Below are 17,110 nucleotides of genomic sequence, written 5' to 3' on the forward strand. Positions count from 1 at the left end.
TGCACTCAGTATTACATATGACACACAGTGAAAGAGGGCACAAGATAAAGAATTTTGAGACAATAAACAAGTTAATTTAATTACAAATATTTTCTTTGATAAATTGCCCTCTCTGGATTTCACCAAAAGCTTTGTTACCTTCTTTGTATCACTTATGCCAGGTGTACTAACTCAGTAGTATCTGTTTTCTGACTATGTATTCAGCACATAGATTTACCCACCAGGAAATCCCTCTCATTCAGTTCCGTTTTAATTTTAATGGATGGAAAATCAAAATCCTGGCTGTTAACACTCCATACTGGAGGGTGCAGGCAGTAGATTTACTTTATAAAGGTTTTACTGGGCCTCCTTGACTATATTTTGACCGTAACTCTTCTGCTAAGTCTTCTCTTCCACATTTCTTCAAATGTCGGGAAAGGATTTGAATTTTATCTACTGAAGTTGGCATATTCTTCTTCCACATGTTGAGCAGTTTGTAAATCTGGTCTGTTAAGTCATCAGGGTTGGTCAGCCTGACCAACTGGACGGCGCTGCGACGGATTCGCAGAGATGTCACAAGCAACGTGGCATCTTCTTCAGAAATTTCTGAGGCTACCCAATAAAGTAGGTCCTCAGACGATGTTTCTATGGTCACACAAACATTTGATTCCATTAGAAACTGGAAACACATACATGTCTATCTAGAGCTTATGTGATTAATCATCCTTTTTCCCGATACTCCTAAATCTTATGAACCTTCTAGAATACTGGTAGCTATTCTCATTGCCATTCAAAGTGCAGAGAAATGGAATGAATCAGATTAATTTCTTTAGAAATATGAACAGAAAATGCTGGTGACATTTAGCAGGTCAGCCTGAAATGGGAACTCTGTTTCCTTTCCAAAGCAGCTGCCTGACCTGCTGAGTGCTTCCAGCATTTTCCATTTTTATTTCAGATTTCCAGTATCTGCAATTCTTTGAATTTCTCTAACGGCTGCCAGTGCTCCAAGCAGCTGGGAAGAAATTGAATGGAGCATACTACTGAATGCAAGCTCTTTCATTACGTATAAGGGACTAACATCTTGCTGCAATATGTCCTGAAACATACATCATTTCTACCCAAACATTGCAGTATCTAATATAAAATTCTGTTACTGTTATGGAATAATAATGTCAGATGCTTATGGCAGTGCTTTGTCCCCAATCTATACCCGGTTCAATTATAGGAAATGTTTTAACTGATAATCAGTGTCAAGCATTTTGCATTTCTGTGTTCCACTCAGGTTAGTTCCTTCTAACCCCTCTGTAGGGATATGGATTCGAATACCACTTCTTATGGGTGGCACAGCTATACAGCAATTAGCACTGCTGCCTCAAAACTCCAGGGACATGGGTTCAATCCCAGCCTTGGATGCTGTCTGTGTGGAGATCACATGTTCACCAAGTGACTGCGTGGGTTTCTTCTGAGTGCCCCTATTTTTTTCCCACATGCCAAAGACATGCTGGTTGGTAGGTTAATTAGCTTCTGTAAATTGCCCCATTTGTAGGTGGGTAGCAGGAGAACAGCAAGTCGATGGGTATATGAGAGAGAATTGGTTACAGGGAAATAAATTAGGGAGTGACCTGGGGGGGGGGGGGGGGGGGGGGGCTGGTGGCGACCTGTTTAAGGTATGTAGAATTGTGGGAGGCATAGACAGGGTGGATAGTCAGGATCTTTTTCCCGGAAATGTTAAATACTGGAGGACATAGCCTTGGGGTGAGAGGGGGAAAGTTTAAAGGAGATTTATGTGGCAGGTTTTTTGCACTGAGTGGTAGGTGCCTGGAGAGCACTGCCAGAGAGAGGTGGTGGAAGCAAATCAGATGGCAAAGTTTAGGAGAAATTTGGACAGGCTCGTGAACAGGCAGGGAATTGAGGGACATAGACCATGCGCAGGTAGGTGTGCAGTTTAAATTGGCATCATGGTTGACTTAGATATCGTGGGCTGAAGAGCCTGTTCCTGTGCTGCACTGTTCTATGTTCCATGATGGGAATGCCCTGAGAACCAGCATTGACCCAATGGGCCAAATGGCCTCCTTCTAGGTCATTATGAATAAAAAATGAAAATATAAACAACAAAAGACTGTTACTGAGAATTAGAATAACTTCACTGGTGCATGAAGAAGTATTGTAACATGTAATTAGCACAAGGTCCCCTTCTAGGAAAGCACAAGGAAGTTTGGGATTAACTGTACCATTTAATACTGAATATAGTGCAGAATATTTACATCTGTACTACGTCTAAATTATTTGTTGGAATAGGTATTGGTTTATAAATCTCACTGTTTTAGTTTTGAATAATGACAGAATACAACATTTGAGTTTCTCCATTTTAAAGTGAAAGTTAGGCAATAACCAAAAAAATCTAAATCCTTACTTTGAAGTTGTGAGAAGCTTGATGGACATCACAGTGCTTATATGAACAGCTGTAAAATTCTTTATAAGCCCTTTGATTTTTTTCCCCGTATCTCTATAATTTCCCTTTTTTTTCCTCCTACTGATGTATTCTTCAGCTCCATATTTGGAAAGCATGGGAATTGCAGCTGTCAATTTAGTTGGAGGGTTTTGTGGGTTTAAGAAAGAATTTTGAATTGGAAGATTCAACAGAGGAAGAAAAGAAACTTGAATGCTGTATTGGAAGAAATATAGATACTATTAACATATTAGGGAAATATAATGGATTTTGTTCTGGAGGAACAAGGAGATTTGGTTTAGAATAGTACATTTGAAGTTTGATTTTCGGGGTAATAATCTGCTGAAACATCTTATTTGCCTTCATGATACTTCTCACATGGCACTACTTTAAGTGCAATGTGATCATGAAACAAGGTAGCATTGTTCATTTTAATTTACAATGGCAGCAACATTCCTCAGAACTGTTCTTGCTTATGGGCAGAGCTGGAGGAGATGCAAGCAGTTTCCCAGCCAATGATTCAGTTCTTTACCTGGTAATTTGCTCACACTTGTTGTTGAACGACTAAGAACCTTTTCTCTCTATAAACAAAAATGCAGAACAATAACAAAAGTAAAAATAAAGCAAAAGTGAAGCTTTATTGTTACAGAAAGAGTCTTTTAAAATTAATCCCTGCAATTTCCTCTTGTGAAACCAATTTCCTACCCATAATTAATCTCTTAGTTTTACAACTCAAAGAATATGTCATTGGCTATGAAGCACAAAGATGCAAAATAAATGCCAGCCCTTCCTTCCTCTCTGTATGAAAATAGATATGCTAAGTTGAAGCTCTTCCTGTAAATCCTGAATAACTGTAGCCATCTGTGAGATCAATGGCCATATTTGTGAAGATTATTGTTCCTCCTCACTCCTAACAGTGTTTACATGGTCTAGTTCAGCAGAAAGCCAGATGCAAAGATGTGCTGTAGAATGTGCACATTTTTCACTGGTACAGTCAAACTCAACCTCAACACAGCCTTCCCTTTGTTGCAGGCAGTGCAATGGAAACTAATGGATATGATGTCATTCAGTGGCCCAAAGGATGACATTATTGACAATATCCCTAGGCAGTGCCATTTTAATAGCACCAGCACTCAAATATGGTGCCCAATGCAAAGTTACTCTTTTACTAATCTGCAGACTGATTCTGGCACTTTCAGCTTCTTCTGCTTTGGGTTTTGCCTTTTATTTGCAGTCTCTGTCTTCCCAGTTTAAAAAAATTGCAAGAACCTTCCAAAGCCTTTCAGAATGTTTTCTCACTCTTTAGGAAAAGTTTTGACTGTCTCCTTTCTCTTAACATTTCAGTTACAATAATTTTCAGTTACTTTGCACTTTTAACATAAAAAGAGATCTGAGGAGTTGTTGACTCTCATCAGTAGGAAGTGTAGTTTCTATCACAGCCTGACCTTTGTCAGGATCTGCAAATGATTGCACATTGGGTTTCATATAGGGAAGCTGAATACACATAAACATCCTGCTGAATTAGGATCAGTTCATAAACATTCAAAGCTTGCTGAACATAAGTCAGGTGCCTTATGTTGAAGAACCCAACACTAGTAAAGTCCCTTTCCTTGTCTCCGGGCCCAAGTGAAGTTGTGGCTTGTTTCAAACCATGGGACACACCACATCAGCCTTCCCATTAGGATCTGTTGCCAGAGCCACCTCATTTCTCTGCTTAGCACCTTTGAGCGGCCATTGAATGGATCAACAGACTGTACATTCAAGTGCAGAGCTTTTCATGCCAAACAAAAGGAGAAGAGCAAAAACCAAGCTGTTGTACGAACTCTGCAGCATCTGTGGAGGCAAAGGAATCGTCAACATTTGAGGTCAAGACCCTGCATCAGGACCTGCAAAAGGAGAAGAGGCTGTCTCTGGATGCCCAAAGTACTTGCAACTAAACAAATTGCTATTTGAAGTGCTGCAGCAATTTTTTTAATAAACAAGTGCCACTTCACAAAAGGAAAAGTAATAGGCCATGTCATCCTGCCTGTGGCAAGTGGTCTTGAGCAGACCCATCAGCATCCTGCCTAGTATACTGAATAAGCACAAACCTCCACAAACATGCTTTGAGTCCTGGACTATTCAGAGGACCAAATCTTTCAGATCCCTTGTCACTGAGCTGCACAGGGCTTTATGTTATGCTGGGGAACATTTTCTCTTCTGGATCCTGCGTCGTCAGACCCAGTGCAGGATCCAAAACCTGATATCAGCAGGGTTTTGTAGATCACAGATTTAGGAGGCAACAGAGAGAGTTAGTTACTTATTAATTTTCTTTTGTGTTCATACTTTTAAACTTTCCTAAATGTTGATATGTGTTGATAAAGTGTTTTAGTTACTTAATTTGATTTAAATTTTTAAATGTTTCCAAATGCCAGAGACATTTAAAACTGTTGAAATCAGTTGAATCAGATTTGCCTTCTATAAGGGTCATTGGGCAGGGGGTTGGAGGGTATGAGATCTCTGCACTATGTCACAGATGGCCCAGTTATCATCTAGATTTCACCACCTAATTCCAGGGTGCCGAGGACTGGTGAGGTCAGGCCACCACATCTGCCCCAGATAAGCATGGGTGTGTAAGGATTACATGTCTCCAGGCATGGGGAAAGGGTCAACACAATTCAGCCCAATAAGTTAAAGAGATAAATACTCTGTTTTTTGGGGTACAGATTGATGTCACTGGCTTCTGTTCTTCTGGTCTTTTGTACATACCTGGCTAGCCATTCTCATACATGAGCCTGAAGAATGAATGCTGGCAGGCTGCTGTGGGAGTGCCAGGACACTGTCATTTTAGTTTGGGGCAAGTTATAAATAAGTCCATCTGTCCCCTTACAAATTCAACAAGCAAATGTTTTCCATTCGGAGTCACTTCACCACAGGAACTGTAGCCGTGATCTTCCAATTTTTGCAATCTGCTGCTGTTCTGACTGACATCACCAAATGCAGCACAGACCAACCATCAAACCCAAGAATTTCCTCATCTTTTGCTGCATGTGAACATGATTGATGAATGGAGATCCAAATTTACTTCCTCCTGTTTAAATGTATGTCATCCAAGGTAAGAGTTCTTGAACAGTGCTTACAAAGATAATACTTGTGCACGCTGTTCTTCATCAAGTATTGAAGGCTTGCTATGCAGAGCATCCTTCATACAGGAGAATTATAGATAACAGATGTAGAAAATCAGAAAGATGGGCAAAAGGATGACATTATCACAAATAATTTCCATATTCCCAGCTTTGCACCCATGTGCATTGTTCGTCTGTTTAACTTCTGATAAAGCTAACAATAAGCCAAATGGTAAACATTAACATGATGAATATTATATTTCTGCTACTGTATCTTACCTTGGGCAATGTTAATGTTAGCTTGCATACAGGGGTATGGTCCAAGTTATCCACTGGCTGGGGTTCCCTATCCCATTGTTTGGTCAGCTCATCTTTGGTTATTTTATAAAATACTGCCATTCCTTTGTAGTGAGGTGAGCAGCAGTTGCCAAACTCATTCACTTCAGTCAGTTGCAGCTCCAGTCGGGTTTTCCGCTGCGAGTGGAATATCAGTTGATATCCTTGAGACGTATTTTGGTCACTGTCTAAATGAAGTTGTTAAGAAAATGCATGAAGTTTATGATTGCCAGTTTGAAAGCTTATGTGATTAATTGAAGAACTTGATCTTTGGCTATCTTGGTCCTCTGAGGAGAATCACATTTTACTGAACCATTTAATGTCTTTGTACCAATCAGCCAAATTGTTATGAAAAACTAAAAATTATTGCTTTACTGATTATATTTTTTTAAATATTTTACATAGAATTATTAAGCCATCCTTTTAAAATTTGATGACATGTCTAATCTTTTAGTGTGTAACACTAATTCAATTGGTCAATCGGTCAATTGGTTTATTATTGTCACATGTACTGAAGTACAGTGAAAAACTTTGTTTTGCATGTCATGCATACAGATCATTTCATCACATCAGTATATTGAGGTATTACAAGGGAAAATCAATTAAAAAATGCAGAATAAAGTGTTACAGTTACAAAGAAAGTGCAGTGCAGGCAGACAGTAAGGTGCAAGGCCATATCGAGGTAGACTGTGAGGTCAAGAGTCCATCTTATCATACAAGAGGTCCATTCAATAGTCTTACAACAGTGGGATAGAAGCTGTCCTTGAGCCTGGTGGTACTTGCTTTCAGGCTTTTGTATCATATGCCCAATGGGAGAGGGGAGAAGAGAGAATGTCCGGGGTGAGTCCGTTTGTACTCAATGTACCACTCATGTTTTTTTCAGGTGTTTGCACCATTTATTTAAATATTTGTACATCCCACACAAACCAAATATCACCCCATTTGTTTTTCTATGTCACGTGGGATTTCCGGAAGCAATTTCTCTATCACAGTGACTGAAGACAAGAGAGGTAGTAGGATGAAAGACTTTGAAAGAAGTATTTCAGAGGGCTTTTGCCCATGATGGCTTAACTGCAATGTTTATATTCCCCTATGGAGGGATCTATCATATCAAAAATGTGTTGATAGTGTGAAATTACAGCCAACACTTAGATTGGAAGATTAAAAGCACCTCACATAGAAAACTGATCAGATTTATTGAATGCATTTCAGATAGTTTGAAAAAGCCACATGGCCCCAAACTTCCAACTGGCCTCACTTGCAACAGGAAAGAGGCAGACAGGTAGTTCATCCATCTGGGTGAGAAGGCCCAGATTTTGTTCTAAATGATGTAGATCGATAAATTCAGGACAAGTTCCACATATCATCACCTTTTAATGAATTATAATATGAATACATAATGCTGAGAGCTAACTGAGTACTTCCAGTACAATGTAACCATGGCATTCAAGGTACTTACAATCAGTATCATTTAATAAACAAACCTTACACAGAAGTGGAAGAATACAAGAATGAGCATTCTAAGAATAAAGGAGTAGGGAAAATAGTATAGATATAAAATAAATGCATGATAAAGCTAATAGCATCAAGTAAGTAAGAAAATTATGGTACAAGAGATGCCATTAAAATGGATTTGGATCTGATAATATTAAAACACTTGGCCACGCCCAGGCCTACACTGCTGACTCCCAGTTCCTGGCTGCCTTTGTAAACAGTGGAAGGAACACACCTCCTCACAAACTACCCACCTGCCCACCCCATCTGGCACCTCCTGGCCCATCTATGAGAGTCTACAGTTCCTAAACTGCCCTCATCGGTAACCACTGAACCCACAAAATCAAAGTGGAATCAAATATCCTCAATCCTCAGCTATTGTCTTAGATGAAGATATGGATGTGGCAGAACATTGGGAAATGAAGATTTCATCACCTATAAACAGAGAAAATCAGAGATAATGTTTCTCAAAGTTGCTGTTATTCTTGGTAAGTTATTACACATTCCATGTTGAAATGATCTGAAAACAAGATCCAATATGTTATTGCATAAATCACCATTTTCAATCATTTAGCAAATATCCAAAATAGAATTCACTTTTATCTCCAAAAGAGGGTAAAGGAATAATGATTACCTTTATAAAAACTCAGAGGACTGAAAGACTTTGCTGGATACTTGATTAAAACAGTCATGTATTAATTTGAAACAAAAAGAAAATAACAAAGGTTCTGTAATCAAAAAAAGTTACTCAGTTTTTTCTCCTCTTTGATCTTGACAGACCCTATTGTATCTTAAGATAGAAGTGATCATCACCATCAAATTAACTTACAAGATATGTTTTTCACTGGCTTGTACATATAGAGAATGGAAGATTCTCCAGAAGGCTGTGGTCTCTGTGAAACTGCTCTGAAAGTGAGATGGTGCTTTCAAGTATTTTGGGGTGCAAATTGGAATGAATACAAAGTTCAAATAAATATTCTGCATCTGGAAAACCTGGCACTCAAAGGTAGTACGATTACTAACTCACCCAATGATTTAATGTTGCCACAAAATTTGAGAATCAGCTGCTCGCCCTCTCTCATTGGAAACTCTTCGGATGGCTCTGGTGGGCCTCTGAATCCCTCTTCACGTAGCTTAACCAATTCCCACTGTAATTCTTTGGAAGGAACCATCAGCACAACAAAATGGTGGAAGTTGTCTCTTTTGTGGTAGGTAATAACATTAACCATAGTGAACTGGATCGCTTCTTCAAGTTTGTGTACAAAAGAAATTAAATAGCTACTATCCACTGAGGGTGACAAGCGAAGGACAATAAATCTGTTCAAGGAAGAAGAGAATTGCAGATAATATAATATTATAGCAAAAAATACGTTGTTCCATGCACCCTGGTCCTTTTTTTATGTCACAGTGAGCAACATCTGAAAAACAATGTGTACAATCTAAACTAAGATGAATCCTGCTCCCCCCAGCTCTCTGCCCAGTTTCCCTATCCAGACTTATTTTCTCCCAATAGAGAGGGAACCCTCTACCCCCACTATATCCAAGCGGCATTCAAAGAGGCAGAGCTGGCTCCAAGAAAATGATTAGGCCTCGGGAAACTGGTAAAGGCATTTTTAAAGGATTTTTAAATAGTTTTCTTTCTAACAGTTCACTTTTAAATATCTCTGATAGAGACATTCAAATGCTAAACAAATAGATTTAAGTAATAAAAATATTAAAAGTGAATTTAATTAAAAACACCTTAGCATTTGAACAAATGATTACAAACATGAAGAACAATTTAAAGAAATCAAACACTTAACTGCATTTTCCTTCAATCAGAGGGTTAGGGGACCCATTCTTACCCCAACTAGCCCTGGTATAAAGCTGAGCAGTGGCTCTGCCCCCTCTCCTCAGCAGGTCAACACTTTACCATTGGACTCAATGCTGAGTCCAGCAGTGGAGCAGGAGGTCAGTTGCACCAGCATCAGGCCGCCATCTCGACACGGCCATCTGTGATTGGCCGAGCATGTGGCAGAACTCTGAGAGGTACTGAGGACAGAGTGGTTGATAGCCAGATGATCCCTGTGGAACCAATAGCTGTCAATCAATTCAATTCAGCCCAATTAAAAATTGGCAGAGATAGCAATTGGTTAACTTGCATTCAGATGAAAAAGAAGCAAATGAATATCGTTGCTGGTACTTTCACTGAATATTTTGATCTTAGGCCGCGTCTGAAATTGTAAATCTCATTTATCCTGCTACGCATTTCCAATATTACATTTTTAATAGAACATTGTTTAAAAATATTGTGCATTTCTAAGATCACAATGAACTAAGAACAATTACATACCTCTCCACGTGTTCAGTTAATTCAATTGCAACCAGCCCATTTTGCATATCTTTCACAGTTACATTGTCCATCATCACCCATTCTTCATCCTTTGATTTAAATCCGAACAGTTTTAATGATTCATTGGTTACTTCTCCAGGTTTTCTTACAGGTGCACTCACTGACCTAAAAATTGTGAAGGGATAATGTAAATATATAAAGAAGGCTGCAGGGGATATCAAATGTATTTTATTAGACAAAATGAAACAATGTTCTGCTGAAACAGCATTGACCTGAAATATTACCTTAGTCTTTCTCTCTCCACAGATACTACTAAGTACTTCCAGCATTTTTATTTTTAACTTATTCCTCGTTTCATATTTGTTAATATTATTTTGTAACAATAGACTGATTTAATCAAATTCTTATTTTTCAGGTGTCCTTCACAGCTACACGTCTGAGTATGTGGAAAGATTTGCTGGCTGTTTATGCCAGGACATAACAGTAAAACCCTTAATTTACCGAAAGCGATGACTGCTACTTCTCTGTACTGCAGCAGTTGGTCGAGGATGGTCGATTTCATCCCCTAATCTCTTCTTATCTGAGTTTGGCGGACAGGGCAGAGTGATGGTAATTGATTTCCGAAACTGCTGAGTAGATGGATGTTTGATATGGACAAGAGGGCTGGTGGAGATTATGGGATGAAATATATCTTGTCTTGATTTCATTACGTTCAACAATGTTGAATCAATTGGCTGAACCTACAAGAATAAAGAGGGAGTGCAGAAGTAAATAATCTAGTACATTTTCAACCCTCATTATTTTTGAAGTTGGCGAGGACAGGTTCAGATCAATTTTGACAGTAGGTAAAGTCATCTGCAAAATATGGATGAATATCCATTAGGCCAGATTTCCATGGTTAGAGCCCCAATCAATTTATCTGCTAATAATATCCAGAGAAGTTCTCCTAATTGCTCACTGCAACACAGCCAGTGAATCACAAAATCCCTGGAGGAGAGGAATAAAAAAGATTTGATCATAGATTAAGGAAATCCCCAGGACAATACCACCTTATTAAATTTTATACGTGAATCGTATTGCTTAAAAACTTGTGGTGTCTGCTCATTTAAATGGGCATTTAAACCACTGCATTGGAAACACTGCTAAGAAGGTAATTAAGATACAGGCCTTTCCCAGGTTATGTCAGGGTTCTGTTTCTGTGAACTGTTTGCAACCTGGACAGTTCGCAAGTCGGAAATGTGGCCGTGAACCGAGTTCTCACACGGCAGAAGGTGCCTGTAGCCCCACAGCAGCTGGCAAATCCATCCCACTGGTCTCCCAAATGCTCATTTGTATGTACAGGTTGTACATAAGTTGGTCGTTTGTAAGTTGGGGAGGACCTGTATATGGTTGCAATTTGATGTTTCTGATTAGTTCCAATATCAGGTCATCCCAGCCACTAAAACGAAAGTAAGTGCAACATCACAATTATTTCTGTGAAGTTTAGATATCACCTGTTCCTCTGGACCTCACAAGATAATTACAAATTTACCTTGACTGCACCTCTCCAGCACTAGTGGTGAGTGTCTGCATGATCCAACCAGCTCCATCTTAATATCACAAGGTATTGTAAGGGTGATTGACCCTCTTAATCCTCAGAGAATTTATCAAGTGGATTATATAGTCACTTTATAATCCACTCAAATTTACAGAAAGTTTTTGTTAAAATTCTACATGCAATACCATAAGACCATAAGATATAGGAGCAGACTTAGGCCATTAGGCCCATCGAGTTTGCTCCGCCATTCAATCATGGCTGATTCTTTCAACCCCATTGTCCCACATTCTCCCCATAACCCTTAACCCCTGTACCAATCAAGAACCTGCCTTAAATACTGTATATCCGATGACTTGGCCTCCACAGCCCTCTGTGGCAACAAATTCCACAAATTCACCATCCTCTGGCTGAAGAAATTGCTCCTCATCTCTGTTTTAAAGGGATGTCCCTTTATTCTGAGGCTGTGCCCTCAGATCCTAGAACCTCCTACTAATGGAAACATCCTCTCCACATCCACTCTATCCAGGCCTTACAGTATCAAGTAGGTTTCAGTGAGATCCCACCTCATCCTTCTGAACTCCATTGAGTAAAGACCCAGAGGTATCAAACGCTCCTCATATGTTAATACACATTTTTGCATCACTTTTTGTTTCTGATCTTTGGTGGTGCAGGGCTGCAATCCAGAAGTGTGTGCTCAGTAGGAATGCCAGGACCGTCTGTGGTCAGGGAGGTGGGAACTCCCGCTATACAGTAAGCTGTATCTAAAGGAGAATGTGCATCAACACACACACATTCCCCTTTTAAATCCTGGATCAAGTATGCCCTATCAATGTTCCACCCCTTCCTGTGCCCTCCTGCTACAGTTAAGGATGTCTTTTGTTGCAAAGATCACAGTTTTGGCCCCATTCACTTCAAAACAACCCCTAGAAAATACAGTATATGACTGCCTGACTAGATTTTGTGAAAATACAGAGAAAGGCAAACTTACCAAACTACCCATATTATGAGAAAAGCTTTAAAATTCCAATTATGTTGCAGCTATATAAAAATTTGGTTGGGCTGCACTTCGATCACTGTGTGCTATTCTGGTTGCCCTATTGCAGGAAGGATGTAGAGGCCTTGGAAAGGGTGCAGAAGATAATTAGTGTTTACTAGGATGTTTACCAAGAGTTTACCAAGAGTTTAGCGTTTACCAAGAGTTTACCAAGAGTTTAGCATTTACCAAGAGTTACCAGGATGCTGCCTGGATTAGAGGGCATGAGCTATACGGAGAAGTTGGACAAACCTGGGTTATGTTCTCTGGAGCATCGGAGGCTAAGGGGAGACCTGATAGAAGTTTACAAGATTACGAGAGGCATAGATAGCATAGAAGTCTGAATCTTTATCCTTGGGTAGAAATGTCAAGTACTAGAGGACATGCATTTAAGTGAGAGGGGAAAGTTTAAAGATGTGTGGGGCAAATTTTTTTACACAGAGAGTGGCAGGTGCCTGGAATGGGCTGCCAGGCGGAGTGTGGAAGCAGAAACTGTAATTATTATGGTGGCACTTAAGAGGCTGTTAGATAGACACATGAATATGCAGGGAATGGAGGGATATGGATCATAGAAGAGAATTAGTTTAATTTGGCATCATGTTCGGCACAGACATTGTGGGCCGAAGGTCCTGTTCCTGTGCTGTTCTGTTCTATGTTCTATGATTATGTTTACTTCTAAATGAAGGGTCAGCAATGGGCTAAAATCCTTTCTAAAAACTGGACAGAAAAAAATATTTTTGGTCAATTATCCCCTACCTTTGATTGAACTACCACTGAGGTACTGAAGGATCCAGGGAGGTAGTTCAGTGTAATTCTTGAATCCATGCTGAGCTTCAAGGTTAAACCTTTTCGTGGTATGGTAAATGTCTCTTTTCTTAAGCAGGACATAACTGAAAAGATGCCAAGTTTATAGATCTTAACATTTGCACAGGATTTCTGGAAAACAAAAATAAGACACATAGGAGAAATACAATTTAATTTTAATTTTAAAATGTTGTTATTTTGTGAGTGTTCTGTACACAGAAAACTAAATATCTCTCTGATATTTGCACTGTCAAGTGTTTACCAACCTTGTGTCCATTGTACACTCCCTCTAAGGAGAAAGGAGTCAAATAACTTGAATGGGGTCTTGCATCTGATGCCTTTACCATAATGTCACGATAATTCCCCCGATATCGAGCAGTGAATGGTATTGCAATCTTTAAAGGAAATGGAATCTTTATCCTGGAGTCAGTACACTGAATGCTGATCACGTTGCTCACCAATTCTTCATCATCACCTACAACCATTGAGCTCTTATCATTGATTATTTTACACAACAGCCTCTGGGCTATGATAAATGGTGCAGTGATATAACAGCCAATTTGAGGTTCATCTTCACTTTTCAACTCTGCAAGAAGTCTTAAGATAAAAACAGAAAGGAAAACTTATTATAATACATTGAGCAATTGTCTAAAATGATATATATTATTTTTCATCTTCTCCCCTCACACATCTTCCTCCCCACCTTGAGTCCACTAGTTCTAATTTAGGGCTGTGTGTAGCTGCAAATATACATTCAATTCTTCCACATTCTACATTGTATGAGAAGCTTGTCCAGGAGTCACTTGTTTGGTATGATTGTTTGAAACAAATTCAAATATCAAGTTCCGTTGAAGGGTCAATGACCAGAATGTTAACTCTGTTTCTTTCTCCACAGATACTGTCTGACTTGTTGAGTATCCCTATCATTTTCTATTTTTATTTCAGTAGAAGGGACTAGCTGTAGGATACAAATACTTCCATTTGTAGGATGCCTTTCTTAACTTCACTGATGTACTTTTTAAATGTTGTCACTATTATAATATGGAAAACATGGAAGCCAGTTTTAGGAGACCAAGCTTCCAAAAACAACAATCTGATATTGACCATCTATTTTGTTTAGATTTAATAATGTTAGTCGAGAGACAAATATCGTACAGGACTCTGTACTGCTGCAAAATAGTGCCATGGATCTTTTGATCTAAAAGGTCACATGGGGTTTTGCTTTAACATTGTATCTGAAAGACAATCTAGAGCATTCCCTTAGCACAGAAGTGACAGCCTAGATTTTGTGCATGGTTATGAAGAAGGATATGTCTTTATGATCTTCTGCCTTAAATGGCAGAACATAGAACATAGAACAGTACAGCACAGGACAGGCCCTTCAGCCCATTATGTTGTGCCAAACTAATTAAATTAGTAATTAAACGCCTAACGAAACTAGTCCTTTCTGCCTACACAATGTCTATATCCCTCCATTCTCTGCACATGCATGTGCCTAATTGAAAGCCTTTTAACCACCTCAATCATATTTGCCTCCATTACCACCCCTGGCAACACATTCCAATCACCCACTACTCTCTGAGTAAAAAACGCCCCACCCATCTCCTTTGAACTTACCCCCCCTCAACTTAAATGCCTCCCCTCTAGCAGTAGACAGTTCAACCCTGCAGAAAAGGTATTGGCTGTCTATTTTACCTTTGCCTCTCATAATCTTACAAACCTTTAGCAGGTCTCCCCTCAGCCTCCACTGCTCCAGAGAAAACAACCTTAGTTTGTCCAACCTCTCCTTATAGCTCATGCCCTCTAATCCAGGCAGCATCATGGTAAACCAACCTACTCCAATTCACTTCGGGCAATCCCCACCCCCTTCCCCAAATGCCACCCCCCCCCCCCACCCTCATACTTCTTCTCTTCTTCCCTTTCCTAGCCTCTTTTTATCTACCTTTTTCCCCCCTCTCTATCCTTACCTTTGACCCATCCCCCGGTGGGTCTGCTCTCCTCTCCTTCCCCACACCTGCCTATCACTATCCCTTACCTGCATCTACCTATCACCACCATGTGCCCACCCCGCCTCCCCACTTCTGTCCACCTATCACTGCTCTGTCTTTCCCTCCTATATATTGGGCTTCCCCCTTTCCTATCTTCAGTCCTGAAGAAGGGTCCTGATCTGAAAGGTTGACCGCCCACTTTTCTCCACGGATGCTGCCTGGCCTGCTGAGTTCCTCCAGCATCATCGTGTTTTTCTACTCCAATTTTTAACAGAAAGGTGACACCTGTGATGATATTTCAGATCTAATCCAGATTACAACAGTGCCTAAACAGATGTGTTAAAACCAAATTACTTTGGTGTTTCTGGTGGGTGGGGCTGCCTATTATTGATGATCTCAGATTGGTCATCTTTTCTGTCTATCAGGATTTCTGGGACATTTGTAAGAAACATATTTAAGCATGAAAGTAATGTCATTCAACACTATTTCTGAATTTATGCCCTCAACAATTCTATGCAGACAGAAGTCCAGTGCATCCCTGGCATCCAGTGTGGGCTGTGGGAGTCAGAGCTTGCCTTGCAGATACAGAAAAGTCATCTACAAAGTGGAAATTGGACTATGAGTCAAAAGGGTTTTGATGGCTTTTGTAATTTAGAAATGTATGATTAAAATGTAAGGGTGAAAAATAATTATTCTGAAGAGCACATATGCCTCAAGCTTTTGACGGTGAATTATTTTTCTCCTAAGTCTAAGGTAAACTTGAATTTCATGCTGATATTTACTGGAAAATAGGCAAGCCAAAGGATATGGGAGCAACTTTAATATCCACAATTATTTTCGTTCACTTTAACAGTGCCAAAGAAATGAAATTGAACTGGACTGAATGATGCTTACTCTCTTTGGGACCAGCCTCCGGTGTCTTCAGTTTTCACAAGTTCAGTCACCTCATTTTTATCATGTGATTTGTTTATTTTCTTTTCAATGGCTCCACCAGTTTCCAATGTGGAATGGAGATAAACTTCTGTGTTTCCATCTTGATTATCAACTGACCCAGACCTTAAAGTTTTGTCAGTGTCCTTGACTTCAGTGCTACAATCCATCTTCTTTATTATTCTGTGCTGATCCTTTATTTCATCTGATATCTGAATTGCAGGCTGTTTCATTGGTCCCTTTTGCCCAGCAGAGCAAGCATTGGATACCAGTAAACATTCTCCTTTGGTTACTGCAGTGGCTTCTTCCCCTGGCCCTTCACCTCTGAGGAACTGAATATTGCAACAAATGGAGTCTTGTTGACTGCTCCCCATTTCTGTTGTCGAGCTTTGCTGCTCATGCTTAGAGTTTGGCTGATTATTTCTGGAATCACAGCATGACATTTGAAAACTACCTTTCTCCTCCCTGCTTTTGCCTTCTGAATGTTCATTGTGCTTATAATGTTCTGTGTTGGACAGTCCCAGACTTTGATCTGAGGCACAAGGTATCTGTATGTCTTCTTCTGCTTGGTAGTAGACTTTATGCAGACTGTTTTCTACACTTTTAAAAGTTATAATGACATGGTTTAGAAAATGACTAGTCTTTCCCAGGTAATTCAAATGAGCAGTGTTTACTGTAAAGAAATAATGGTAAAACAAAAATCAATCAATTGATGTTTTTTTTTAATTAAAGACTTGATCCATAATTTCTGTTTGGCTGCACTAGCTCCTGCTCCTCCACTAGACCTTTGCCAGGAGTGTGACAGAGCAGGTTCAGCTCTGAGGAAATTCCTGGGCTACATTTTCCTTTAAGACCATGGAAAATCTATTTTTCATGATAACCCCATTCCATTCTCAACAACTGCAACTTAGCTGCACTCTTACTTCATTATTTTTTTCTCTATCAATTACAAGTACAATTTTCATCTCAGTCAATCACCTCCTAGGTGATCACTTCCACAAGTCTACACCCAGGTCATGAAAAGTATTCAAAGCACAAAAGAAAAAAAATGCAAATGATGGAAATCTGAAATAAAAATAAAAAATGTTGGAAGTACTCCATAGACCAAACAGCATCTGCGGAGA

The 17,110-nt window shown here is 39.5% G+C and overlaps 1 protein-coding gene across 1 annotated transcript; it reads right to left on the reverse strand.

Moving 5' to 3' along the window:
- Positions 1 to 325: 325 nt before the first annotated feature.
- On the reverse strand, positions 326 to 16,360 carry dthd1 (death domain containing 1). Its single transcript, XM_052040386.1, is given in 9 exon segments — positions 326 to 624; positions 2,961 to 3,009; positions 5,812 to 6,056; positions 8,390 to 8,679; positions 9,695 to 9,854; positions 10,185 to 10,434; positions 13,021 to 13,200; positions 13,335 to 13,665; positions 15,951 to 16,360. Coding segments are annotated over 9 exon segments (2,214 nt in total).
- Between the last annotated feature and the right edge of the window lie 750 nt (positions 16,361 to 17,110).

The sequence above is a fragment of the Pristis pectinata genome, chromosome 2 (genome assembly GCF_009764475.1).
Source record: "Pristis pectinata isolate sPriPec2 chromosome 2, sPriPec2.1.pri, whole genome shotgun sequence".
In the NCBI taxonomy this organism is placed as follows: domain Eukaryota; kingdom Metazoa; phylum Chordata; class Chondrichthyes; order Rhinopristiformes; family Pristidae; genus Pristis; species Pristis pectinata.